Source organism: Rhinolophus sinicus, chromosome 18 (genome assembly GCF_057876585.1).
Source record: "Rhinolophus sinicus isolate RSI-liver-muscle chromosome 18, RSI-T2T, whole genome shotgun sequence".
In the NCBI taxonomy this organism is placed as follows: domain Eukaryota; kingdom Metazoa; phylum Chordata; class Mammalia; order Chiroptera; family Rhinolophidae; genus Rhinolophus; species Rhinolophus sinicus.
Window position 1 is genome coordinate 78112762 of NC_142518.1, and position 26968 is coordinate 78139729.

General features: G+C 41.3%; 1 protein-coding gene across 11 annotated transcripts in view; it reads right to left on the reverse strand.

The window, feature by feature from the left end:
* AMOT (angiomotin) overlaps nt 1-26968 on the reverse strand; it is a 90433-nt gene that overhangs the window by 58034 nt on the left and 5431 nt on the right. For 4 of the 11 annotated variants that reach the window (XM_074323480.2, XM_088795280.1, XM_074323479.2 and 1 more), the window contains 6 exons: nt 23735-23812; nt 17250-17398; nt 14121-15054; nt 6393-6966; nt 2590-2734; nt 1649-1741 (listed from right to left, as the gene is read on the reverse strand). In XM_074323480.2, coding sequence (XP_074179581.2) covers nt 1649-1741; nt 2590-2734; nt 6393-6966; nt 14121-14992 — 1684 coding nt within the window. In that variant the 5' untranslated portion in view covers nt 14993-15054; nt 17250-17398; nt 23735-23812. The remainder of the gene's footprint in view (nt 1-1648; nt 1742-2589; nt 2735-6392; nt 6967-14120; nt 15055-17249; nt 17399-23734; nt 23813-26968) is intronic. The other 7 variants (XM_074323484.2, XM_074323482.2, XM_088795281.1 and 4 more) reach the window with 4 other exon arrangements.

Here is a 26968-nt window from a genome sequence, read left to right on the forward strand (position 1 = left end):
CTTCAGTAACTTGTACAAGGTCCCACAATTGGTAAATAAGTAGTGGAGACCATACTTAAGGCCAAGTTGTTCTAAACTCTTGCTACTGTACCAGACTGCTTTCTCCTAGGGTTCAGTTGGTTTGGCCTCTCTAGGGCAGTTTAAACACATTCCCCTGGGAGACTTTTCAAGAGGGCTTTCTTGGCTCCTGCCATAGTCCCAACCATGTGGTACCCTGTGGATGTCCAAAGGCAAAAGAAATTAAGGGGCCACAAGTCATGCCCTCTTCCCTGCCTACTAAGCAGAGTCCATTTTTCTCTTCTAGAAACATTTACTTCTTTCACTCTGCTGTTAATATAATTCAATCTGCTAAATTACCACATTTTATAAATTAGTAGGGCTACTAGGACACGCGAAATGCCATCTCCGCACAGGGAGGAGTGTCAACTAGAAGATACAAGGCAAGAATCCATACATTTTCTGTTTTGTTTTGTTTTGTCCTGGGAGGCTGCCACCCTCTCTACACGTGAATTAGCTTCCACAGTAACCGTGACACCAGAAAAACAACTTCACAACAATGTACACTAGGCACTGATGACAACAGAAAAACTACATTCCTTCCTCTAAGACATAGGAACAGGAGGTTCAGGGAAATGAGGAAGAAAAAGTCCCAGTTCTGAAGCCAGTGCACAACTGAGCAAACTAGGAAGGGAGGGGGATATTACTGCAAGTAAAGATCAAACAGACTCATAAAAGCTGACTAGAAGCAGCATGGAATGACTTGGAAGGGTCATGTGGAAGCCCAGCAAAGATGGGGCCTGACAAGTCCCCACCAAGCACTACTCCAGCTGGGAGCTGCGCTGAGGGAGGCTGGGGGTAGAGGACACCAACTACGGGCATCTGCTAATGTGGGGGTAGTTCATCTGTTTCCCCTGAACTCATTCTCCCTATGGACTCAATCCACTGTGTAGTTTTTATTGCTGGTTTTATTGTGGCACTTAGAAAGAATGAGGCATTGTCTAGCTGGGTGGGATCCATTTTGGACCAATAAAGAAGAGGATGAATTCATTGTCACAATCCTAGGAGTATTTCCAGACACTATTATGAGAAGACATAGCTTTGCTCTCCGCCATACCCTCCAACTCTGTAACCAGAGTCACTAGTTCAGGCCATAGCAGTGGTCCCCATCTAGCTACACTTGTAGTCCACCAAGTTGTAATTATGATAATATAGGGTGTTTTAACCTAAGGGAGCCCCAGGTACAGGTTAGATATTGCAAACATTAATAATCAATCCTGCATGTTAATCCCATCTCAACCAGAGCCAGCACATGGAGGCTTCAACAATAAATCCCTTCAATATTAAGGAACCCCATGGTCACTGAGGTCCTTGTCAGCCAGCCATGGCAAAAGCAGGAATTTCAAGGGGTTTCTCTTGTTTAATGCAGAAGGAGCTATGCTGATGTGACTAGATGTTGTGGCAAGCAGCCTTCTTGGCCTAGGAGGAAAAGAACAATATCTCCCAACTTCATGCTTGAACAAGAAAAATACTCCCTAAATGACATTGACTCTACCCTGGCTCTTCTAGAAGGCTAAATAGAACTGTGTGACCTCTTCACACACCTCATTCCCATCCACACATTAATACCTGCTGAAGCTTTCAGACTTACTTTTTGCAAAGAGCTGAGATATGGTTTTTCTGGTATCCTCTGACCCTTCATATTCCTTCTCCGCAAGCTGCTTGTTGGCTGTCTCTAGACGCTCTGTGGAATTAGGACACAATAAACAGGGCCCCATGCACAAACTTCCATGCATATACTATTGGCCCTCTCAATACTGATCTTGGGCAAAACAAGCCCATTTCTTCTTACTACACAGGAATGGGTGACACAAACATAGGTCTGCAAATGTGGATCCCAAAACAACACTAGACCATGGCAGGGAAAGGGGAGGTGAGTAATTAACATTTTCACTCCTCATTGACAAAACCAAAGTACAAATTTCTAAATGTCCACAAAGTAATTTATCCCTGAATATGATATCTTTTATTCACCAAGCAAAAGCACCAAAGTTATTATAAAGTCTTCAAAATCATGTAATGTCAAAGCTGGAAGGGGACTATAGGCAGCATCTAGTTCAGTTCCTTCATTTCATAGACAAGATGCCCTAAACCCAAAGATAAAAAATAACATCCCCAAGGTCATCAGTTTTGAAGGTGGTTATTTCTCACTATCTTTAATATTATTTGTTAAGATAAAAATACAAGCAGGGAGTCCTAGAAACAATGGATGATATCACTATTTCAAGCTTTACCAAAGACAGGCCTCTGTAAAACTTATAAAGGAAGAGAGGCAGCATGGATTGTGTGAGTCAGCCAGGTAGGTCGAGAAGTCCCAGGATGGGCACTGTCCAATTAACACATCAGCTCATCCCACTTTGATTAAGCAAGCTTGGGACCAAGTACCACTGTGGTCACAAAAACTTAGCCTGGTCTATGCCCTGCAATTTACTGACCATTCTAGTAGTCTGGACAAACCTAAGAGCCTTAAGGTATGCTGTTGAGCTCTTCCCTTCACCGTCTTGGCCAGTGTGTCAAAAATGATTCCCTCACCTCTCAGATCCCTGTTGAAGTCATGCATCCTTCGAATCTCGCCCTCAAGCTTGTTTCGCATGGCTTTCTCCAGGGTCTCTCTTTTGGAAGATGACTTCACAAGGTTCTCATATGCCTCTGAGACATGCTGGATTTCTGTCTCCACCTAAACAATAACAACAACAACAACAAAACCCAAAAAACAGAAAAAGGAAAGATAGTAGGGATGGTAGGAGCTTGAAGGGAAAGATAGTCTGAAAACATACATGCAAATCCTTAATGGGGGCTTCTCCCAGGGCTTTTTCAGATGGTCAGTAGGCAAGCATAACACAGATAAGAAAAAATTCCCAGAAGGACTTATAAATTCAATCTTAAGCTCAGTAAGCAACTCACAGGGTCCTGATACTTCCTCAGGTTTTCCTCAGAGAAGGTGGTAGGAGATAATAAATTTAAGTATGGTTATAAGTGATTTTCATTTCTGAATAAGAATTTTCTTAATTTTGAAAATAATAATAATAATAATAATAATAATAATATATTTAGTATGGATAACGTTATTCTAGAGCATCCAAAGGGCTTTCACATGTTTATTTTGATTCACCCTGATATCTGCCTTCACAAAGATGCTTTTCCCCATTTTAGCAGAGAGCAGAGTTAAACTGTCTTTTCCAAGATGAAGTTAGCAGCAGAAGCAAACCATAAAAACTCTTAAGCCTCAGACTCATTTAGTAGTTCAGTTCAATTTAACAAATATTTACTAAGAGCCAAATATTTATGAGAAATCTTTAAGGCACTGTGGGATATGTAAATATGAACGAGGACATCATCATTGCCCTCAAGGAGCTTTTAAGCTAATCAGGTAAAACAATATAGGGAAAGAGGTAGTATTAAGAAAATTAGTAGTGGTGCTATAAAGTGCAGGTGAGAAAGAGGTTATTTCTGGTAAGGGGAGAGGAGGACAATTTCAGGGAGGGGGTGGCATTTAGAGTCAGATCCTGAAAGCTGGGTCAGATTTCAATGAGCAGAGGTGAGGGGAAGGGTATTCTATTCTGAGTGAGCAAATGAATTCCCAGAATGACCAGTAGTCCTGTTTGGCTGGACACTATGGGGTACACAGAGGGAAACTGGTGAGATCTAGCTGCAAAGATAGACTCGAGTCAGGTCATAAAAGGGCTTTAATGCCAGACATTTTGACTTTATTCTGCAGTCAGTGGGAAACCAGTACAGATTTTTGAACAGAAATTCATTATCTGAGATTAATTTTATGACACCCCTATAAATCTTGTAAAATGAAAAAAATAACACAAAACCTCAAAGGGAAAGGGTTTTGCCCTGAATCAGCCCAAATCAGGAAGAAAATAAAAAATTATTACCCAGAGTCTTTCTGTAACCAGTATAGCTTCATTGCACATATAAGAACCAGAGATATTTGCATATAATTTTTGTAAAACAAATAAACCCTATGATTATTAAACAATATTCAAATTAAATATGATTCCTTCAACCATTCTGCATTCCTTCTCAGTTTGCCACTATCCTCCTTAACAAAGCTCAAGGTACTTTGTGGGGAGAAATATCAGGCCCCCTGTGGAAGACTGGGGGAAAGGTGGGATTACCAAACAACTCAGATTCCACCTGCCCCAGCTCTAAAATTATGCCTGATACAGGACTGCCTGCAAATAAATGAGGCTTACACCACAAAAAACGAGCAGACTTGAGAGTGCTTGTCTCCTTGCAGATGGCACCAAGATAACAGCACAGAAGGAGAAAACTGAATGGCATTTAGAGACATGATCTGCAAGGCTTGAGCCTGATAAAGCTTCTGCGTGAAATTCAAGTGCTGAGTAGAGAAAAGAAACATTTCCATTTGAAAGAGCAGCTTGGTGTTGGTCTCCTCTGGGCAGCCTTTAGAGTACAAGACCTTTCCAGTTCCTCACAGAATGCCACACCTGGAAGGCAGACCCTTTATTCGAGCTGTTCAGAGTACTATTTCAAGATCTTGTACCAATCCTTTCCCTGTGTAGATACTGTACCCTCCAAAAGGGCAAGTTGTACGTCTGTCAACAAAACCTTCCAGGAAAAGAAGTCACAGAAGGGCATATCTACTAGTTTGGTCTGTGTGATGGAGGGGACAGAGAAGAAGGAGAGTGGTGGTGAGTTTCCAGGCATATTCTGTTTTATTTATTCCTCTCATGAACCTCAGGTCTGACTTGTTCTAGCACCAGCTGATATCTACCTTATTCTCCCCACTTTCCTTTTCCTCTTCTACCTAACCTGTGACTCTCATCCACTGCAGCACTGGATCAGCCTTCACTTCCCTCAATACTCAAGCTGTGCCAATTACACTTGGTTGAGGTATCTTTCCTCATACCGTGAAACAAACAACACAAATCCTATTATGCTCCTCTTCCTGTCACCCACTCACCCCCCTCAAAAATTAACCATGGATGCTTTGGTGAAGAGGACCTGTAGAAGATTTGGGTTCATCCTTCAGTTACCACATCAAAGATGGTGCCAGGAACACCCTGAATAGAGAATTGGGGAGGGGTATCAACTCTTAAACCTAATCAGCCAAACCGGATCAGTTTGCATCTAGTGGGTGAATATGGTCAATTTATTGCACCAATGTGATGGGGGGGGGTATAGTTACATGAGCTGAGAGAAAAAAATTAAAATTGGGGGCAAGCTAGAGAGAAACAGTTCTCACTCAACCCCAACAACCCCCATCTCGATTTGGGAATATTGCGGGGAAAGCATTTTTGCCACATAAAAATACTTAGCTTACTTCCTCTCTCCTTTAGGACTCAGATCTGATGTTTACATATTCTCAGCTTCATTCTGGTCCCTGAAATTTTGATTCAAGCGTGTCTCCTAAGGACAGAGTTGCTGAACAATGCCAGGCAACCTTCCCTCCCTTCCCCACCTTCACCCTTATCTCCCTGAACAGTTCACATTGTCAGAAGATCAAACCACATGAGCTCTACAATGACAAAAGGGGCAAAGAGGCTACCAAAGGCATAACCTTATGCACCAACAGCCACTGGAAGCCAAGAGCTAAGGTTCCTTGCTTAGGGCACTCAAGAGCTAAAGTCCCAGCTGCAGGAGACAGGAGGGGCCCGGGGAAGAATGTGAACTGGGGACATATACTCCTTTTTCTATTTCCTCAGCCTAGAGCTGTCACCTGTCAGCCAGCTGTGGTGCTAAGCCCCTACTGCCCCCCAGAGAAAGAGAGCAGATGTTGAATTTGAGCTGCAGGGAAGGACCAAAGCAAAAAGGAGGAAAAGGAAGGGGTGTTGAAAAAGAGTTACCATGGGAACTCCCACTCAGAAAAGTGCTCTAAGCTCTTTCCAGAACAAGGCAGGAGCAGGATCTAACTTCAGTGGTGAGATTTTTTTTTTCTAGGAACTATGGTTTTATATTTAGGATTCAAATTCGGTATTTGGGAAAATATAATCAAGACAGAAAGTCTTTATGCTGGCAGTTCCTTCACCTACACAGACATTACCAGTGTTCTTTACCTTATGAAGAAGTTTCTCTGCCTTTTGGAATTCTAAAGCAATCAATTAAGCTTTCTTTAGGGCTATGGTGTCTGGGAAAACTGTATAAATATTTTTTTTCTCCTCATATAAGTGTAAAATGTTACTTCTCCTAGAAAATCAGGCAGAAGGCTTTACCCAAATTTTGATCCATATCTAACTTTCAGATGTAAGAATCGTGAAGACCTTCCATAAGTCATACAGACACCCACAAGTGGAGACTTTCACATCGATATTAAACAAAAAAGATTTAAAGGAGATTTGAATATCCTAACACAGGGGCCTCACCTTCTGCAGTCTTGCCACCTTCTCGTAGCATCCTTCCAACTCCTGCTGCAAGTTCCGGTTCTCATCTGAGAGTATCTCAACCATCTGTTGGGCTCTGGAAACAATGGCAAAAGGGTCTGCTGGCATTGGCTGATAAGAAGCAGATGACTGCTGAGCTCTAGGCATAGCTGAATAAGTTTCTCCTGGCTGCTGCTGCTGCTGGTGGTGGTGGTGGTGGTGGTGGTGGTGGTGGTGCTGCTGCTGCTGCTGCTGCTGCTGCTGCTGCTGCTGCTGCTGCAGCTGCTGCTGCTGCTGCTGCTGCTGCTGCTGCTGCTGCTGCTGACTCAGGCCTGGCTGGGTCAGACGGTAATGATCGCCCTGGTGAGCCTGATTAGGAAGGAAATGTTGCTGAGGCCTAGGTAGGTGAGTTGAGTGGTCTCCTTGGTTTGGGACCAATGGGTGTTGGGCAGGAGATAATCTAGCGGATGGTGGAGATTGCAGCAAGGGCAAGGAACCCCCAGACGTGAGGGAAGAAGTAGGGCTGTGAGGCTGAGAGTTTCTGGCTGACAACGGCAATGAGATGTCCTGTGCTGGCCTGTAAAACATGGAGGGCATGCCAAGATTAAGCTCTCTCTGAAGGCACTGGGGGAGAAGGGCACAATAAAATGAGATGGGGAGGCTTCCAGTGCCCCCAGGATACCTGCAAGATGAGTAGCAGGCAGTGTTAGACTATGGAATCTCTGCAAAGACTTCTACTGTCCTTTCCAAGCCAGACCTTCTGTGACTGGCTGACAGAGTTGTGATCCCATGGAGGATTGAACCAGATGTCTCAAACTCAAAGTCCTCTTTGTGAAAATCAAAATGATGTATGCTTGTACAGTCAGTACTCAAGTTGAAGCATTTTAAATATGTCTTTTATAAGGTAATTTCCACCTTCCCACCTCATTATTTTAAACTAAACTTTTTCTGATATTCTATTTGTGATCTGGCAAACATAAAGTATCAAATTTAGAAAATACGTTCCACTGGCCCAGAAGGAAACAGCAAACAATAGTCAAAACCACAACTCATGTAACAACCTAAGTATCCATCAACAGATGAATGGATAAAGAAGAACTGGTACATATATGCAATGGAATATTACTCAGCCATAAAAAAGAATAAAACCTTGTTATCTGCAACAACATGGATGGACTTAGAGGGTATTGTGATGAATGGAGTAAGTCAGACAGAGAAAGAGAAATGCCACATGATCTCATTTATATGTGGAATCTAAAAACAAAATAAATGAACAAACAAAACAGAAACAAACTCATAGATACAGAGAACAGTTTGATGATTTCCAGCTGAGAGGGAAGTTGAGGGGCAGGGTGAAAAGGGGGAAGGACTTAAGAAGTACAAATTGGTAGTTACAGAATAGTCATGGGAATGTAAGGTATAGCATAAGCAATACAGCCAATATTGTAATAACTATGTCTGGTGTCAGAAGGGTACTAGATTTATTGGGGCGACCACTCCATAAGTTATACAAATATCTAACCACTATGTTGTACACCTAAGACTAATATAATATTATATGTCAACTATAAATGAAAAATAAAAAAATATTTAAAAATACCCCTCATTTTGCTATCTGCACCTGTTTTGATAATATGTATATACACAAAAAATTACGTGAGAACATGTAGATACTTATTACATTAGAGATACCAAATAATTATTGATACTAATAATTGACTGATGCCTATTAGGGGGTAATAATATCATGACTTGGAGGGGATTACAGGCAACACTATCATATCATATTTGATTTACTCAATCACAAAATGTAAGGATTGGAAAGGCCTTAAAGAAATAATTTTGTCCAACTGTGTCACTGGACAGAGGGGGAAACTGAGGTCCAGAGAGTGGAAGCAATCTGCCAGATATTACAGAGTCAGTTCCGGTAGTGCTAGGGAAACCCTTGTTTTCCAATTCTCATTTTCAGGCTCTATCCACTACCATAATACATTGATTTCCATGAACTGATTGATGTTCAGGTTCCCAGACTATTGTTTATAGAAAGTTCCAGAAAAAGAACTTTGGTACATTGTTTAATATGGCTCTCCCATTTTAGTACCTAATACTGGACTATTAGCCATTAAAAGAAACTATCAGAGTATGTGAGTGAATCACTTCCACTATCACCACTACCAGGAAGAATATCGGTCAATATATACTAAAGATGAAAAGCTTGTTCACCACTTCCAGCCAATGCCCAACTAACCTCATATACTCCCACATCCTGTGAATGCTTATCCTACAGTTGACCTTTCTCAATCCATGGAAGACAGATGGCTAAGAGCATGGGATTTAGATCCCAACAGAGTTTGGAGACTTTTCTACTGCTTACTAGCTGTGTAACCTTGCTCAAGTTACTTAATCTGCATGAACCTGTTTTGTTCCTGAGGTTGTAAATGAATTATACAAATACTGGGCTCTTCTCATTTTTGAGCTCAATAGGAATTACAAAGAGTCTCTTATGTACCTCCCAGTGAGATAGGTTGACCCTATTAGTGATTTTACTTATGGGATATCCATTTAATCTTTGTACTAAATTGCATAAAATTCATGGTGGAACTGGGACAAATTACCAGGAGCAATTAACTTTTAACTGGCTATTCCAGATGCTATAAAGCACATCCCTCCCACACACACTCCAATTATCATTATTAATTTATCTACCCCTACAATAGATCTTCACTATCAGGGATTTTTATAGCTATAAAATAATTCCAAGCACTTTTTCATGGATACCCAATCGTCGAGATGTTCACCAAAGCCCTCAAACCTGCCCAAACCCTAAGTTCAGACTCTCGGCCGCATCAATGATTCTGGTGTACTCACATGATTCCAGTTTCATACATATGTCATGATAAATAATTGCTGAATATTGAAGAGAGCAAGTGAACTATTTGAGGATGGAAGAATTTACATGGTTCTCATGCTTACAACTGGAAAGTTGCTGCCATACCTAACCGTTCTTTCTAAGAACTCAAAGCACTCATCCAATCAAAAGCCTGGGAGCTGTTTATAAACTTATTTGGGGAAGACTCTTTCTCCATTTTCCATACTATGGATATTCAGTTACCTCAGAGGTAAAATGGACTATGTGCTCTCCTTCCTTTTTGAGTAAAAGCTATTGTAATAGATAGATAGATAGATAGATAGATAGATAGATAGATAGATAGATAGATAGATAGATAGACAGATAGACAGATAGACAGATAGACAGATAGACAGATAGACAGATAGACAGATAGACAGATATAGATATCTAGGGGTAGATATAGATATTAATATAATATACAACACAGTATGTTATAATAAGTTACTTATAATATATAACAATATATTACAATATACAATATATAATATATACTACATATAACATATTTATATTAATATCTAAATCTATCCCTAAATATCTATATCATATATATCTATGTATCTATATCTATCTATATCACTGGAGTTAAATAATGTCCTGGGATTTGTTGGGGCTTTTGGATATCCTAGGCAGAAAAGAGGGGCTTACATTTCATGTTCTTCAATCCAGCTCTCAAATTTTAAGGGAAAAACAACCATATTAACCTTCATCCTCATTGCCAGGATTTGGAAACCCATAGCCTGGGAGTTGTTCTCTTTTAAGACCAAATGCCCAGTTAAGAACTGGGCTTCCTTTCCCCTCCTTCCCAGGGCCCCATCAGCAATCCAGGCCTTTCTCTCAAAAAGACCTGACACTGGCCTCCCTCCTGCCTAAAGGCCTAAATGCACTCCCATGCCCTGGACAGCACACAGAGAAGGAGGGGACCACAAGGTCTCTGGAAGGAGGTCTCGGGAGTAAGATAAGCCCAACACTGCAATGGCCCTGGCAGTAACTCTGGCTCTGTCTAGAGATAAGTGGAGACAAGGCAGCTGCCCCTTAGGTTCCCCAGGCTGGAAAAGGAAGCAGATTTCAGTACATCGTGATGTTGGGAAAACCAAGGCAGTCTGTCCCTGGCAGGTTTGCAAACATGAAGCAAGACTTGGGCAGTCGCAAAAGGAGAGAAAGCCCTACAGCCAAGGAACTCCATCTGGGCTCCAGCATCCACCCACCACAAGAAAAGCAGGATAGTATTAACACTCTTGTGAAGTTCCTCTTGAAAGGAGGGGACGGAGTAATGACAGGGGTGGGGGAGAGCTAAGGGGATGTCAGAGGAAGCAAAATTACACTTAAGATCAAATAATAGTAACAGTAATAGTAATAATAAAGGTGGCAGCTACGTGAGCAGCACGCTTCCCAGGTCCTTACACAGTACAGCAGCAAGAATCACTCCCCACTGACACATTAACCAGGAACAGGCAGCCAACAGACAATAGAATCACATGATCCCAAGGAAGCCCTGACCTGCTCACTGCCCCTTCCCTCTCTTCATCCTGCCCCTTTCTAAGACAATCTGGGTCCCTCGTGATCTGTGGAAAGGAGGACATGGCATATATGCAGGACAGAGGCCAATGACGAAAATCAGCATACCTCCAAAGCTGGGGGAACTCCTTCCCAGAGACAGTTTGCAAAGACACAAAGGGAAAGCAAAAGCCGGTTCATCTAGCTGACATAGCACCTCCCACCCTGCCACCTCACTGACTGGGAGACACTGCCATCCCCAGCCACACACCCCCTCACACACATACTACACACTCCTGGCCCACACATGTGCAAGCCCACACACTCACACTCTCATCAGAGCAGGTGCCACCAATAGCCTGGAACCCAATTTATTCTCCCCACAGACACTGTGCCTTTCCCATCACAGACACTGGCTCTGTGATGTTGAATATGTGAATCCTGGAGAGGGCTGCAAAGTCCTGATTGTTTCTCTTGCACAACCAGCTCTGCTCTAAACTACAAAGTTAGGTCACCCTTAGATTCCACTGAACAAGGATTTCAAGAAACCTCAGATCTGGGCATGATTTCAACAATTGAAAGGAGGTGGCTGCTTTACAAACAGAAAGGATTTAATTTTTAAAAGCAGTTGATAAATGTATAAACTCCAGATGCAGAAAAGGCTCAGCATTTAAAAAGACAAAGATTCAGAAAATTTTTAATTCTTCACATGGCTGGGCCTTGTTTCCTATCCGGAGTTCTGGGTATTCAGGATATTTATTTTTTAACTGGGGAGGAGGGCATAGGGTAGATGAAGTAATAAAATGATTGTTTATAACATTTTGTTCATTTTAGCAGCAAATGTCTAGCATTTCACTGCACCTCTAAACGCAAATTGCTGTTTTATGAAAAGCAATTTGTTCAAAGAGCTTGCTTTGCATCCCAACCTATAATTTGTGGATTAAGAACTAAGAATTTCATCTTCTAATTGTTTGGTGCTAGCAGCAGTTACTTGGAAAGGTACTCAAAACTGTCTAGCTAGTTGGTTAAAGGCAGTAAGGAGGACAAATGTGTCACCACCTAAAAGTGTACACTCCGAGGAAGGAGTTCAACTACCTTTCCTTGCCAGTAATTGTCAATAGATGCCACTCCTTCGCCCCGTGCCTGGCAAACATTTTATTGCCAGAATTTGTCTGATGCAGACCCAAACTTCACATAGAGTATCTTCCGATTAGGACTGTTTTAAGTTTGATTATTTATCAAGCATAACAAGCACCGTGTTCCTCTCCCATAGAAAAAAAAAAAGAAAAACTGTTAGAGCAAACTTGTATATTAAAATGCTGCTCAAGAGAGGGTAATCAGCATGGGATCCACAGCTTTGGGGGATAGGAAAATAGACCCACAGATGATGTAGGAGGGAGGACAAAATACAAATATCTTCTTTTAAAATATATGCAGCTAAATTTCTTGGGTGGTTTAATCAGTATGGGAAGAAAAGAAATCCCTCTTTGGGTTCCTTATTATTTATTTAGGGAGATCAAAGGGCTTCTCCGTCTAGCTTCAAACACTGTGGGAGTCATTTCAGATCACAAACAATACTGGTGAATGAATTCTGAAAATAGCTTTCCTGGGAAGGCGGGCCATGTGCTGAGCGGGGCTTTGGATCTGCTCCACACTCCAGCCAGAACACTCCCCTCCCACAAGGCAACAAACATCAGCCCATCCTCATACGGCAGAGAGTCCCACAGACTCTTCTATGCTGATGGGAAGAGCAAAACAAAAAACCCCAGCTTCACTGACATTTTGCTGGCTTGGACACATTTCCACTAAGCTAAGCAGTCCAACAGACCAAACCCTCCCTTGGTCTTCCATTTCATTGGGCAGATGGGAATTGGATTCTTACTCTCATTTAAACCAGAAGGGCCCTATCCCTTACCCCATTTCCTGTTCCAAGCCACTTATCAGAACTTAGGCTCCTGACCTTTGAAAGCTGCATACAGGAGGTTGAAAAAAAAAAAGATTAGAAAATCAACCTGGGTTAAGGACAAAAAAATCCTAAACTGGCCAAGTTAGGGGTGGAGTCAAAAGTGAATTGGCTTTGGCTAAAAAATGGACCTGGAAGAGGAAAAGAATGAAATACCAGGAAATAAATGCCAGGTTCATTCTCCTCCCCTTCCTCTATTCCACCCCCTGCTGCTTTGTCTCCTGAATCACCCTATGAACTTCAAGTCAAGAGGTTCTTTCCCAAAGGAGTAAAAAGGGAACATGAGGCCGAGTTAGAAGTCAAAAAGATCACAGGCCTCGTCTGGGGGACCCCTATGGAAAAAGCCACCCTAGGTCCAGGGAACTTCAAACCTCATGGCCACCTATAATTACCTGTGGTAAGGGCAAGGATACCACATAACTTCCATCATTGTTGCCCATGGTTGAAATGTTCCGTTCCCCCTGCCCCATATACTGAGATACTAACGATTGGAGACATGGTCCCAATAGTAACAATAGGAACAACAAATAGAGTCATGGAATCATAAGGTCTGGTTGATACAACGGACCCTTGAATAATTCCAAAGTATATTTAGGAAGAACTCAATATATGAAACAGTCCTCCTGAACTAACAGCAAGTGGTACACTAGTCATGGATATATGTTTTTCCTTCTACAATTTAGGATCTGACCAAAACTTGCATATAATATGATATGAATTTAATTTAGATGTTTAAAAACATGACAGGCAACTAACCAAATCTGTACAGAAGACAGATAAAGCAATCCAGACTTCATAAACTGCAAGGAAGTATAAAACAAGTTACATTCTGAACATACACCTATACAGTTCCCACCACAGTAATATCTGGGTGTTTGTTTAGTGTCCAGAAGAATCACAGCAATTCTGCAGAAAGATGTGTTCACAAAAATATGATGAGAGTTTTTTTGGAGGGGAATATGTAGAAGTGATAGGATATTCCAGATTAATTAAAGTCCAAGATAATCTGCTTCTGTTCCTCAAGGAAGGGCTTAGTAACTCACAAGATGAGGAACACTGACCCTTCAATATCCTAGCAGACAGGACAGCAAATAGCTGCTGAAATCAAGACTTGTGCTCCTATTCATCTACCAGGTAGTTGAGGCCATGCTCAACCTGTGAAGTTAAGGGAATGTTAATACAGTGCTAATTATGGCTAGAAATTCAGGTTGGCAGAAAATTTACTAAGTCAGAGGCCAGCCATGCATTGCAGAGTCTGTTATAACAAACACCTGCCCATTCCTTCCCTTAAAATTCCCACCACACAGCAGAAGCTGGTTGGGGAGGAGGTCAGGAAATTACAAAAAGGGAACTCTCTTACCTGGCTGCTCCATACTCAGGGGGATGCTGATACCTCATCAGTTGCCCCTCTGTTCTCCCTGGCTGGTTCAGACGATGCTCACTATAGAAGTGCCCTGGCTCTTGGGGCTTGCACACTACAGACTGGGGTGGCATGCCCCTGAAGGGATACTCTGGTGGGGGGCCTCGGTGTTCCATGCCCTTCAAGCTATGCTGGCTGGGAGGTGGCCCTTGGGCCTTGTAGAATTCACTGGAACTTGTGGGATTCTTGTAGAGGTCATTGGGTTGTGGTGGGGAGAGGGGAGTGCTGGTAACAGGTGGATGGGCCTTAACTCCACTGGTGGCCAGTGACATCTGCATTAGTCGTTCACTCAAAGAGCGGACATGTCCTTGCTTAAGGTCTCTGAGTCCTTCATCCTGGTGCATCTTCCCAGGATTGAGTCGCTGAACTGATGGGCGTCCCTCAGTCCTCATCTTCTGGTTGGTGACTCCAGTGACATAGAAGGCAGCTCCAACACTGGCATGCTGTTGGCCCCGAAAGTACTGGGACTGAACTTTGGCTTCTTCATAGGTTGGGAGTTCTTCATTATTCTGCATTCGAGGGGAAAGCTGCTTCTCCATGATGATGTTTTCTGACTGGATTTCCTGCCCCTGGGGTTCTTGCCGAGCAGCATGTGCCACAAGCTGTTGGTGGTGGTCTTGGGGACTCAACACATCATTCTGAGGACATGGGTTTCCACTGCCACTGGGGAAAGGAGGGCCATTCCCTGTGGCTTGCTGGTGTATGGCAAGCAGGTTGCGATTTTCATTAGGATTGCCATAGCGAAGCTGCTCTTGTAGCAGACGCTGTAATACTGTGGTTCCTCCACTTGGCTGTTCTTCAGAATTTCTCATCTCTATTGCTGGTGGTGCCTTGTGAAGAGAGAGAGAAACTGGGCACCTGGGCTGCCCTTGACCTAGGAAGGGGAAACAGGAAGCTTAACACCCAGTTGATGGATAAATCATTCCTCTAAAGGGGAATAAAATGGATATTTGGGGGTGAGAACTCCACTGCAGAGACAAAGTAGATAATTGAATCTAGAATTAATAAATTAATTGTTGGTGACTCCTGGCTCTAGCATTGATAAGATGAGGAATTTGGAGGCATAAGAGCTCTCTATTTCCTCTTTCACTTTTAGCATGGGTTAAACATTCAGTCTTGACTTAACTCCTAAGAGGACTGGAGCAGTCAAGTATGGTGATCAGAGAGGGCAATTTTCCTAGGCCCTTACTCACAAAGTTCATCTCTCCATATTCTATTTAAATGAAAAACCCAACTCATGGCTGTAAGAACGTGGGCAGGTCAGTGGGGAGTAGTTACCCCATAGACAGGATCTGTAAAGCAATTCAGCATGTGAAGAAAGCTACAAAATGCCAAATAAGTAAAATAAATAAAAAGTGAAGAGAGCTTGGCTTGCACCAGATAAAAATGGTCCCAGCTGATGTAAATCATTTTCTCCGATCTCATAAAACTCTGAAACGTATCCTTTTTAAAAAATAAATCCTTTTTGTGTTGTCTGTTTTGGATGCTCCTTGGCTTAGTAAGAGAAGGGCTTGGGATAATTGTTATTGACAGTTTCTCTTTCAGCTATCCATGAATTGTCCTTGAGATTTTGCTGTTGTTCTTGGGTAGGAGAAGCTTAAAGGGGAAACCCTCTTTCATTTGAAGGGTGCCTCTGACAGCATTTAGAAATTGAAAAATAAAAAGGCCATCTTTCTAGAAGGGGTATGATTAAAATATTCCCACCAGCATCACCACCAGCATGACCACCACAACCACCACGAATTCTTCTTAAGTAAGTAATATGGATTGAGTGAAACAGATATCAGTAGTATGACAACACAAGATTCAAATTCTAAGCATATCATGGGTTTACAGGGTAACCTAAGCAATTGGTTCCCCCTTGTCTTCTGTTCCCCCACCTGAAAAACAGTAGGTTCTCTCTCTCTCTCTCTCTCTCTCTCTCTCTCTCTCTCTCTCTCTCTCTCTCTCTCTCTCCCCCCCCCCCCCCATGATATACTACACACAAACTCATTAGAGGCTCAACAAATCTTTGGACAGAATCTGTCATGTTAAGACCTGCAATTCAGGAAGTGAGGGTGATCTGGCTGAGACATCTGTCACCCCATTAATTGCCAGGGTTGATTCAGCTGATCTGGCAGGCTAGGCGGGTGTCACCTTTCTCCCTCACCACTCCATGTGTGTCCCTCCGGAAGCTGCATGCTCAGTCATTTGAAGAGGATGACCTTCCCCTATAGAAGCGAGGACTGTTCTTTGGTCAAGGGTATAGAAATAGCTGCGCTCCCCTACTAGAACCTCCAAATAAGCTCTCAAGAACTGCAATACGATAATCAGTGTTCAATAATGAAACATTCACTGTAAGGATCTTAAGTAGTGTTGGAGAATGGACATGGTGTCACACAAAGTCATAATAAAGGTCAACCTAACCAGCCTCAGGTTCCTAGATGAGAACTCTGGAATACTGGCTACCAGGCCAATTTCTACATTAAATATCCTCCGAACTCTCTGACAACATGACCCCATTCCTCTAGTCTTTTAGGGGGTGACCCAGAAGATGTGTATGGTAGATGGAGAAAGGTCATCTTCTCTCCTTTCACACTTCTTGCATGATTACTGCTACCTCATTTCCAGTTATTGTATAGAGCAGTTGAACCCCACAGTTAACCTTCAAAAGCCCTTTTTAAATCCCATTCACCATGTTTTTTGGGGAAGTGCACACCAAGGGGCTGAGGAACCTGCCCTCTAGTCCCCTTTCCCTCCCTTCTCAGTGACCCTCTGGGACTCTTGTATTTAAACTGTCATATTAGGATTTTCTGATAGGCTGACATATAAATCCCTTTTGGTGCCCAAAACTGGAAAGATGACTATCAAACTACTTTTCTTTTCTCAAAAAATGTAAATGTGAGCATGTATGTTTACAATAAAATCACTTATAAATCCATTCTGCAAGGCAGGGAAATCCAGACATTGAGCTGCCCCAGACACTAAAGAGTATACCACCCCCTCCCATTCCACACCCCGCCCCACCCTGCACACACACAGGCTCACACACACACACACACACACACACACACACCCAATAATCCATACCTATTTCTGCTTTCTTTTAGGCTTAAAGCCTTGATCAGGATAGGGAATTCTTGCTTATGAGCAGCTCCAGAAACCGCAACAGCAGATTCCCTCTCCCCTAACACTCAGGTTCAGGGTAAGCGCCGCCAAGATTCCAACCACTGGTCACTCTGAAATGGTTGGGGGGGGGGGGGGAGAAATAAAAATGTCGTTTCTATTTTGCCACCAGTGGCCAACAGTTAACCAAACCAGTCGTTCCAAAGGAATGACTTGTCCTCCCACGTGCTTGCCCTTTATATGAGTGGCAGAGTCCATTTCCACCAGGACAAAAAGAAACCTCACGCTCCAGCAGCATGTTCAGGAGGTCGGCCAGTCTCCAGGGGACAGAAATGTCCAGGTCTGAGGTTGGAAATGATTGCTCTGTTCTAGCTTTGCAGCCCCCAAAAGCTGCTGTTTCCATTCTGAATTAGAATGGTGGGTGATGACAAAAGTCATAACCACTGTTACTTTTAGGGTGCAACTTTAAACTGCTATCTGTAGCAGAGCAGGTGAGAGAGGCTCACTGGCTCACATCCCAGAAGGAAAGGCAGTCATCAGAAGGTCGGTTTTTTGGTCAAAGAATGCTCAGTGAAGCTCCAGATTTAACTGCCACAGCCTCAGATGGACAGAAGAAACCCAAACTCCTTTTAACCAAGTCATTAAGTATTTATCGCATACTGGCTATTCTAGACAATTGCCGGCCTCATGCTAAACAGAATGAGGGATACAAAAGACACATAACATATAGTTCCTGCCCTCACAGAGCTTACACTCTTATCAACAGCCCATCCATTCTGACTGGAGTAGCAAAGCAACTTGCCCTTCTCAACACATAGCTGCAACCCTTCTTCTTGTTCAAGGAGAAGATGCTTCCACTTGCTTTTTCAGCACTTCCACTGCCCCAGTCGCTCCACAAAAGGAAAAGACTAGGCTCACACTAGAGACTAGATGCAAATATCCACCAGATATAGATCTGAAATAGTCCTCATGTCTAATCACTGCTTTAAAAAAGCCTGTGGTTCTAACAAAAATGGTACTCAAACTGAGGAGTTTGTGTTTAGATGAGATACACATGATCCACATTCTTATTTTCCATCCTGACTTAGCCATGACTCACTCACATCCCTTAAAGGAAAGGCTTTAATCCACATCAGAGACACCATTTGAGGAGCAAGGCAATGCAAAGGAAACATACAAGTGTCTCTGTATTTTGGGAGCATGTCCAAAATATCCAAGCTAAAAAAAATTCACAAAACCACACAGTGATTAATTTAGCATTATTTCCTTGCAATGTTGCCAAAAATAGTGAACAGATATAGAGTGAACAAACATTTAGAAATTTGTCTTTCCATCTTGTTTCAACCCAACGTGCAATCACAATCAAAAGCAGAATCCAATCTGCAAGGTAATTATTTTGGGGTGTCTCCCCTAATTTCATAGAGAGGAACAACTTCTAATTGGAATCAAAGCTGGACTATTAACATAATTATGGTAAATAACCACTGTGCTTCTATTGTCCAATTCTGAACAAAATTGTTGTCTTATTTTTTCAACTAAAACACACAGAAAACTGCCCAAGGTTTTTAAAATTGAACTCCTAGAGAGAAACCATCATACAGTTCTTTGCTGGTACTATGTAGTTTTTCATGCCAATCTTGACTGGCTTGCTCCTGACACCTAGCTTCTCACCAAAAAACTTTTACTTGTCCAAAGTCTTACTCCCTTCCCTTAATTTTGTCATCTCTTCTCCACATCCTTTTCAAAACCCAAATCATTTTGTCAACTGAACATAGATTGTCCTTCCCTAATATCCCACTCCCTAGCATATTTTTGTTTGTTTAAAAGAGGAAAATAAATCAGCCTAAGAAACAAGCTTTGCTGATTTCTCGTTTGCTGATTTTATTCTTAAAGAACTTATGTTCATCTATATGTTAAGAGTCACATAAAAAGGAAAACAGTACTCCATTTATTTATTAGAAAAAAAGAAAGGAAAATATCCCTTGTCTCATGTGTAAGAACTAAAATAGTATGAACTCTGCAACCTTTAATCTGCCCACAGATTTAATTACACTACTGCCAGAGGTCTGACATCATCTTCAATCAATAAAATAACTTTGTTTCTCCTGGACATACAGACTGTCCCTGAGAATACTTGAAAGGGGAATAAAGGACATCTGTGTTTCTCTTTAAAAATGCAATTTGAATCTATATGTCAACTCTTCTGTAATAAACAACAGGGCAGCAAAGCCAAGCCAAATTCTTACTCCATTTGCAGTCATTGGCCTCTCCCAGTATACCTGGGAGGTTGAGGGAAAAAACATTAGTGAGAGCCCAGATGTTTCCCAAGCCAAGTCCCAGAACATCAACATTACTAGGTAGCCAGGGCAGACCAAATTTCTACCCTTCAAATAAATTTTGAAACATGCCCTGTAAGATCTTCTTTCTATCCCTTCTATCTCCTCCTTCCTATTCTGCCCCCACCCCTCACTCCACCAACCAGGATTAAGAATCTAAGTCTAGGAAACCTGTTTCTCTGCTAAATCTTGGTTAACTTGTTTCATGTAATTTTACTTCTAGCTAAATGGAAAGCAGCCAGTTCAAAGTTTTTCCTATATCTATGTGCATGTATTTGTGCATAACACACACACACACACACACACACACACACACCCTCCCACACAAAGAGAGAGGCAAAACAGCCCACTGAATTCTCTCATGTCTTCCATACTGTGGCCTTAAATGTCCTAGGGAACACCTTTCCCAATGGTCATGCCACCCTGGATACTAATTCACTTCCTTTGGGAGGTAAGAAACTATGGTCCCTTTACAGATGATACCTAAACTTTCAATGGGTAATGGAACAGGCAGTACAAACGCCATGGTTAAGAGCCTGAGCCTAGAGTTAGTCCGTCCAAGTTCAAATCCTGGACATATATGGCTTACTAACTGACCTCAAAGATGTCTCGACATCCCCAAGTCTCAATTTCATCATCTGCAAAATAAGGATAATGGTGCTCATACCTCATAGGGTCATTATAAAGAAGAAGGGAGTTAATCCATGTAAAGTATAAGCACAGAGCCTGAAACATAGTAAAGGCTCAATAAAAGTTAGCTATTATTATTATTTCAAAGTGGCCTTTTTCTTGAAGGCTGCAGCAACTTTATGAAGTACGGTTGTTTTTGTAAAACCTCTATTTGCAACTCAGTCTTTTGTGCAGGGGTCCTTAAATCAGCGAAGGTAAGAACTAAACTCTTAGGAGTCTAGTGATCCAACCCCCTCTTTTCATAGATGAAGATACCAGAACTTAAAAGGGGTAAGAGCCAGGACCAGAATGCAGGTTTTATTATTCCTAGGGCAATAAATAGTCTTTCAACTACACTATATCGTCTAGCATAGCAGTTTGTACATAGATGATTAATAAATATTTATTACATTGAATTAACTTGATTTTTAAGAAACTATAAACATGGCTTAATGGTACCACCAATTTTTCAACTCCATTGAAATTAAAATGATAATGGCAGAGGGGGAAATCCAAAGAGGTAAGAGGGATGTGTTTAGTTAGCTGTGTAGCAGAAGGACCTCACAAAATCTTTCCTCTTTAGACCAATATATTCAGATAGGTCATACAGTAACATGAACCTCCACTGATCAATGTTTCTAGGCCCCTATTCTAGGTCCTGTCAACATCATAACAACTTGGTACTTACTCTTACTTAAGTCTAGCACTAGCTTAAGAAAAGGCTTTGAGTCAGCCCCATCTCTTTGCTCCTATCTTCACCTCTATCTAGATTAGGTTGGAAAATTATTTTAAGACCTACAGTAAGGCCTTGGCATTTCCAAATCTTACTGACACAGGATCAGTGTCAGTTATCTGTTTCAGAGAGCGCAACTCAGAGGCATGGTCAGTTTGGTCCCAGTTTTACTTTTCTGTACTCTAAAGCAATTAAGTTGAACATGTTAACTGCAACAAAAGTGATTAACTCTAAAACGTACATGAGCAGTGAAATATTGGGTAATAAGAAGAATCCTGTTGCCACCACCCTTCCACCTCCCTCCATACACACCCATTCCAAGGGCGGAATAAATAGATCACTCCATCACATACCATTTCTTCTTGCCTCAGAAAAAGTATAGGTAGTCCATAAAATCAGATTGAGCATAAACTGAGAGAAGTTTACGAATATACCTAGAAGCTGCCTGCTTTACCAATATCCTATCTTCAGTGGCATACTACCCACTTTTATTTTTATTTTTACTTTATTTTACAAGTAATATAAGCACAACATGCAAATATTCATAACAAAGAGAAAAAATCATTCATAGTTTCGGCACCTCAACCCAAACATTGTTAGCATTATAGAATATTTCCTTTAGTTTTTTTCATTGTGTATTTGTGTTTTTACAAAGCAATGAAATATGAATGCACATACACTTTTGGATTCTACATTTCACTTTATCATAAGCACTTTCTCCATGTTGTGGCACTGACTTCATAACAAACATTGCAATGACTGTGTAATAATAGTCCATTAAATCAGTGTATCAAGATTTACTCACCCAGTCTCCAATTACTAAGACATTTAAATTCCTTTCAATTCTGTTATAGTCTAAATAATGTTACAAAAACAACTTTATGATTTAACCTTTTTCAATATTTTGGATTGTTTCCTAATGATAGAATCCCAGAAGTGAACTTAATGGGTCAAAGGAACATGAATGTTTTTAGACAACCCACTAAAAAATTAAAACTAGCATAACATCAAAATCCCATGAAATCTCTCCTTCATTTAATGAAAAGATCTGCTACTCCCATTTTTCCACCAGCGCAGAGCAGGACTCCTGGGAGGGAAAGAAGCCAAGAGAAGCACTGTAGTATCCCAATGGCTTGCGAAATGGCAGAATGGAATGTGGGCTCCCCTGTGAATCCAGCTTGCATGCACTTGCCCCAAATTGCCACCGGCCAAGAAACTAATTAGTAAAAGCATCAGGTGGGTGAGAACAGGTTCATGGCCTGTAATGGCTTATATCATGTTTCATTTTTGCCCTTGGAAAGACCTGACGGTCAGCTTGAAGACATTCAGTTCCAGTGACCCAACCTGCTACATCCTCAGAATTTGTTAGTTTTCAGATACCAATCTTCAATATATTTTAAAGGGTATTTTGCTGTACAGAACTATGCATACATGACCAATGAGCCTGTATGTTTACCTCTATTTTCAGTCACAGTTAAGGTGACACATTTAAAATCAGCTCTGTTTAATATTATATGACTAAGTGGTACCTGTCTTAAATGGTCAATGTGTTATAGACAGAGGTTTATTTGCAGACCCGACCATAAAAGCCATCCAGTCCTAAGGCAGGAGAGGCAACAAGCCAGAGATGCCCCTGGCTTAGCAAGAGCAGATACAAGAGGCATTTCTTTCGTACACTGCTTAGTCAGAACTCTCAGAAGAGGGCAGTGCTTTCCACCTTCTCCTTGAAGTTTTTTCCCTAATCCTCCATCTTACCCCTGCCCCCAACTCTGGTCAATATGGAAAATTAATTCTCTCTCCTCAGTGTTTCCACTGGACTTTGCACACATCTCTATTAGAGCACTTATCACACCATATTTTCTACAAACATTTATTAAGCACTTAACTATAGCCAGGCACTGTACAGGTCCTGGTGGGTAAAAAATAAATAAAACAAGAGTCCAGCCTTCAGGAGCTCCCAATCAAGTAGAGGGGGTACATCCAACAGGAAACCAGAGTATGAGCACATAGCTCTGGCAACACAGAGGACTCTGCAAAATAACTCTGAGGCACCTGAGCAAAGCTTCCCAGAGGAAAAGACCTACGAGCTGCATGGGAGATATGGAATCTGATAACCAACTTGATGTTGGGGAAGTTGCAAAAGGAAGAGTCAAAGATAGGTTGAGATATATCTCTGGGAGTTATTAGCATATGGATAACAGCTAAGGATAAGGAGGGGACTGGATCATACAGAGCAGGAGGAGAATGGAACCAAGGATGAAACTAAGGATTGGACCCTGAAAAAAGTGAGCAAGGGTCACGTACTTTGCAAACGTTGGAGCGAGAGGGAAATTCCTTATTTACCCAGTGGCTCCCCACCCTTCCCCATATACCTTCAATCTAGACCTTGGAATACACTGCTCCAGGAACAGAAGTCCCCCATTAAAACTCAGAGAGGAAAAAAGAAGTTAATTCTTGTCTTTTAAGCTTCTAAGTACCCAGGAAGAAATCAGTGTAATAAATTGAGCTGGAAATGGAAGCAGCTTAGAACGCATGGGGTGGGTGCAAGCTTTCCTTCTGTATCATTCATAACACCTAAAACATTAATTGGTACATAAAATATTCTTAATAAGTGCATACTGAGTAAACAACAACTTCCTCAAGGCATTGCTAGAGGCCACAGAAAGAGAAGAAAAGGAATGAAAGAAGAGCAGTAACAATAATACTATTACCTTTAGTTTCTCAGTCTTTCTTCTAAGGAAACAAAAGCTCTTTCACTTCTGTTATCTTATTTGTCCTTCTCAGCAGCTCTGTGAGGAAATAAAGGCTGAGGCGATTAATTCCATTTTACAACTGCAGAAGCTTAAGTCCAGAACAGATAGCTAATGATAACTAATTTGACCAAGGTTTCACAGTGGCTTACTGGTGGGGCCAGGTCTTGTGACTTCCTGCCCTGTGCTGGCTTACTAGATACAGACCTCTACAGAACTGACTCCAGTTTTTAAGAGGACAATTCACAAGAGAAATTCATTACGAAAGCAGATTCCCTCAAGACTCCAACAGTATCTTGAGCAAGCAGATACACTGCACCTATAAGAAAATACCTAAGATGTTGCCCCTTACCAACACTGGAACAGCTAAATACAATTGACAGTAGTGCCTCACTAACATAATTAGGAGTTCCCTGTTTCATTGTGCCCCTTTTGAAGAGAGCCCCATCTGTCTTCAGTCTGGCTTCTGTGTCTGAGCGGGGCTTAGGTGCTGACTGCAGGTGTGGCATCCAGCAGGTGCATGGACAGGAGCCAGCGTTTCATATATCTTCATACCAAAGGGTTTGAGTCACTCCCCAAAGTCAGCCCCACCTCCTCCTGCTGACCTGCAAGCCCCAAGAACCTGTCTTGACTGAGTTGCCATTGCAAAACTAAATCTAAACCCTGCCTTCCCCAGAAAGACTAGGGTGAAATCAGTTCAACTACAAATCACATACTCCAGTCAACTTTTCCACTCTCCAAAACTAGTGCACACATATGCTGAGGGCATTGTGTTAAGGAATATATATAAAGAATGACTGTTTCCTACTAGTTATTGGGGAAAAGGAGGACCACAGCAGACCCATATTATATAAATATTACATATTTAGTTACAGAGCACTTATTCTATTACAAATAGCCCTGAAACCTCAGGAGAAAGTATTCATTCTCCTAAAAAAGGTGGAGTACAGTAGAAAGAACGTGCTACCTAGGAACCTGGCACTTCAGTTCCCATCATAAACACTCTCCTTCAGCCTGCCAAGGAAGAACTGCTTAGCCTAGTCACAAAAATTACCAGGTCAGAAAAGTCATCACATTGCCTTAGTGTGTGCCTGAGGCAAGCAGAATGTTCTTGAGGGTAAAGGGAGTCATTAAAATTTTCTTAGCTCCAAAAATTATTTGCTAAAAAAAAACTGCTTTTCACACACACACACGCACACACAGAAAAGGAAAACTAATTTATTGCAAAAGAAAAGAAAAACAAATGTTACCTTAATAAAATCATTTTTTGTCATTCATCGTTTTTCTTCAATTCATACGGGAAACTCAAATTAATAAGCTTTGGTTTATAGCCCATAATCCAGAAAGTAAAACTGGCTGCTAAACTAAAATGTGATCACTGTATACAAACAGAGTGAAACAAACATCTGAACTGAAAACCTAAATGTAATAAAGAGGAAATTAGATTTTTTCAAAATAGGCAATCTAAATAATTTCCTCCCTCTGTGATTTTTATCTTAGTTTGCTATCAAATGGAAAAAATGTCATTAATTCAATGCAAATCCATGCCCCTTGAAAACAATCCAAATGAGTAAGTGATGTACTAATTAGCTTCCTAATGGGGAAGGTTTTAATTGAACTATTCTATAATAACCTTCATCAAAGTTTCCAGGGCAACTTCATAAAAGGATGTCAAACCTAGCCCATATTTTTATCCCCTTAAAAATAATTCTCAATGCACAGAAAAACAGAAAGCGTATTTCTCTTCAATGCTGTTAACACTCAGGCCACTACATTTTCTGATGTCAGCAATCCCCTTCCCACAAATATTCCAAGAATGCACCACCGTCATTCTCCTTTCAATTATGTGGTTTCTCTTCTCCTTTACTGATTGAGTCCAGGCCTCTCAGATAATGAGAAGCATGTGCAGGAAAAATGCACTCTTAAGAAACCCATGCATCAGTTTCATCTGCATTATGAAGGCAGGAGAGATCATTTGTCCATATCAAAAGTATCAAAATGTAAAGTTTGCTATGGGTTATATAAAGGGGGGGAAAAAAGATCAGTATCAATGCCCAAATTTGGGGTGCAGTTATTGTGATCTGAAGCAACACCAATAAGAATAAGGGAGACCCCCCCAAAAAAAACACAACCTTTGCAGCTTGGCCACATTTATATTTAATGTTATCTTAATGTTGCTCTGGGGGGTATTTAAGTCCTGACATACACATGGAAATGAGCCACGGATTGTACTGCAAGCATAAATATTCCATCATTAATAAAAACCAGCTGTGTATAAAATACCACAATGGCTGGGTTTCAGTTACTGGCTATCATCAGTATGTGTCGCAAACAAATATACTCAAAACTTTCTCCCTTAACACACACACACACACACACACACACACACATTCACACAGAAATTTGTTTTACTCCTTTTTAATCTTCTGGAAAAGCTTTGAAGAGCTCACTGATCTCTATGGCACATTCAAACTAATGTCTCTTTTTGAAGCTATTTTTCATCACTCTGGCAGATGCTAGCGTCCTCTTACTAGAACTTCAATTTACCACATAGAATTAAAACGTTTAATATTTTTAGGAGCCAAGAGGGTCAATAATACAAATGTTGGTACAATCAATTATAGTCAGTAAGACAATGAAGCACCAAGGGCACTGTATGCTATAAGAGAGCAATGCTCATTAAAAGTTAACACCTGCTCAGGACCCTATACTACGCCTGCTCTGCCATCATACCAACACCTTTCATCCAATGACCTCAAAGCATATGCCCAATATGAAGCATGCCTAAATACCCCTGTGAAGTATTAATATCCTTGCTTCCCAGAAGAGTAACTGAAACTCAGAGCAGCTAATTCATTTACTCTTGGTCACATGGCAAGTCAGGGAGGGTTGGGCAGAGAAACCCAGATCCTGGCTTCAACTCACACAGTCTAATGATATTTCATGGAGTTGGAGCAGTAGTGAAAGTGACTTTACACATGTCAAGGACAGCCTATAGAGTTTTTAAAAAGTAGATTTGCAAAAATTACCTTAGAAGATATTAGCAAATATATCCATTGCATTTTCCCCATGAACATATATCATAAAAATGTCCCTGTACTGAACTTGGTACTAAGTACTAAAAACCCATACTTCACCTTGCTATTCCAGTTAAAGAAATTTAATATAACTTTCCAGCAATGATTCCATCCAAAA